The 2,500-nt window shown below is 35.5% G+C and overlaps 1 protein-coding gene across 28 annotated transcripts in view; it reads left to right on the top strand.

Moving 5' to 3' along the window:
* Positions 1-2,500, top strand: part of Foxp2 (forkhead box P2) — a 588,702-nt gene that overhangs the window by 549,380 nt on the left and 36,822 nt on the right. For 26 of the 28 annotated variants that reach the window (XM_087204643.1, XM_087204642.1, XM_087204639.1 and 23 more), the window contains 2 exons: positions 399-486; positions 2,125-2,208. In XM_087204643.1, coding sequence (XP_087060769.1) covers positions 399-486; positions 2,125-2,208 — 172 coding nt within the window. Of the gene's footprint in view, positions 1-398; positions 487-2,124; positions 2,257-2,500 lie in introns of those variants that run through there. The other 2 variants (XM_087204648.1, XM_087204647.1) reach the window with 1 other exon arrangement.

Below are 2,500 nucleotides of genomic sequence, written 5' to 3'. Positions count from 1 at the left end.
ATATATAATTTATATATATAATTTTTTAAAGAATAGTATTTATATATAATTTATATATATAATTTTATATATATACTATTGTTTTTTAAAAATTCCATGAGTATGTGAAATGCATTTAGTGATTTCTACTATTACTCTGTAAATCATCTGAGGAAATATTTTTGTAATAACAGATAAGCTTAGAGACAATGACATCTTCAACCATTTGAAGCCTTTTTATATTACATAAACAATGTCACTGAAGTACATTTAACTTTTTCAGTATAGCTTCCAGGTTTTGATCTTTGCACTCCAGGGGAAAGTGCAAATTCAAGTTCGGTGTATTGCTGTTTAAGTGGCCCACGTGGCACTGAGCTAGGCATCACCTAATGTTCCGTTCTGTGTCTTGTGTTGTGTAGGCACCTTAACAATGAGCATGCGTTGGATGACCGAAGCACAGCTCAGTGTCGAGTGCAAATGCAAGTGGTGCAACAGTTAGAAATACAGGTTTGTCAGATCTCACTTACTGGCTTCCTTTCTCAGGTTCCCAGTTTGTTACATTGAGTGCTGAACGGATGCAGGGTTTTTAGGCCACAATTTAAATGCTTCAGTAACACAACAACTAATTAAGTTACATGGAATTTTGGATTATTTTCAACAATGGCCATAACTCAGGATAGCTTGCTATAGTTTACTTATCACTTAGACCTATATAACTTTTAAAACATATCATCTACTTTTGGATATCTCCAAACTGTCAATTCTATATTTTTCTTATTGTAGGTTAGACCTATAAAGTGTGTTTTTATTACAGAGACAAATTTTACATGAGCTAATTTTGTTACCCACTCCCCGACAGGATTCTACATTATAGCAAAAGCCCAATCTTTACAATATCATGCCTTTAATCCTTTGAAAAAATAACTTCTTTTCTGCTTCTAGTATATTTGTAATTTACAATTTTACAAAAACACTTTCTTGCTTATCTTGAAGTAAGGTAATGGCACATATTTTAAATAGTAGATGGAAATATATGTAGTATCAATGCTGCCCTTTTAAGTCTTAAAATTTTTTTCTGTTAATATTGAAATAGAATCTGGCCAAAATAAATAGAACTTGTAAACTGATCAGAAAGTAGTCATGTCACCCAAAGTCTTATTTTTTGCTATTTTACTAATACCTCAAGGTTCTCTCTAATATTTAATCGTAAAGATTATTTTTCTCAATAAAAACTAAAACTTAATTAAACATACAATTTCACTTTTTCTTCACACTTTTTAGCAGGTTTTATATAGTTTCAAATTCATCATGTTGCTTTTTTTTCCAGAGAAGCACTAAATATATTTTATTTGGAGTTGTAAAATTACCAAGGATACATGAAAAGCATCATCACTGTTGTAAGCCTCTTATAAAAGACAGATTAAAGATAAGAGTGCAGGTGATGATGCAGTGAACAATATGGCTAGTTGCTCCCCCACTTTCTCTCTCCCTCTCTCTCTGTCTCTTTCTCTCTCTCTCTCTCTCTCTCTCTCTCTCTCTCTCTCTCTGCTGTGTCTGACTGATGGAAAAGTAAGGTCCGTCAGTTGTAATGAGACCCAGAGCAAGTGTAGATGCTGACTCCGTGGCAGAGTTCAGCGTTTCACACCGCCTGGTCCCTGTCACTCTGCTGAATTAGATTGATGATGGCAGATTGCAGGGGGCACTAACTGGACCTCAGTGGGAATGCACAGAGTGTGTAGACAATCCTGGCAGGCCCTTCGCTTTGAGAACCCTTCACCCCTTCACAGCTGTTGGCACTAGTCCATTGCTAACAGTGTCCACAGGACTTTAAAGAGACACCGTGGGCCTTCTAATTTATGGTTTCAGTAACTTGTTACTGTCGAGGCAACTATGACCTCAATTCTCTTATTGACAAAAAGATGAAGTGTTATTTGTTTTCTCTGACCTTTTAACATAAGGAAAGCTATAAAAGTCCCCCCCCCCTTAGTTAAAGTTGCTTTTCCTCCTATAAGTTCTTACTGACACAGACTTTTATATGCAGGAATCATTACTCTGAGACAAGCCCAATGATAAGATGGATCACTGCAATAAAATAGCTGTATCAGTCATTTCTAAAATGCTTCTGATCTCACTCTTTCTTAACAGCTTTCTAAAGAACGTGAACGTCTTCAAGCAATGATGACCCACTTGCACATGCGACCCTCCGAGCCCAAGCCATCTCCCAAACCTGTAAGTGCATATTGCTTTATAAACAGTAAATAGCTCTACCAATGTAACAGACTAAGAAAATGAACAATTTAGTGACAGTTAGAAAACAGTGAGTGTGATAAAAAATATGGCAATAAAATGAAAGTAAAATGCAATCGCTTGTCAAATTGTATGTTTCTTTTAAAGTAATGCTATCTTTTACAAAATCTATCCAATCTACACTGTGGGTGACACTAAACAAAGTATACCTATCAGTGCACAAATCACCTCCTTGAGGCTGAAGCCAGAGAGAATATCTTTCTGTGATAGGTTT

Source organism: Heterocephalus glaber, unplaced genomic scaffold (assembly GCF_053883595.1).
Source record: "Heterocephalus glaber isolate CG9 unplaced genomic scaffold, H.glaber_assembly_v1.0 deba00000546, whole genome shotgun sequence".
Lineage (NCBI taxonomy): Eukaryota > Metazoa > Chordata > Mammalia > Rodentia > Bathyergidae > Heterocephalus > Heterocephalus glaber.
This window is presented reverse-complemented; position numbering and strand designations above follow the sequence as displayed.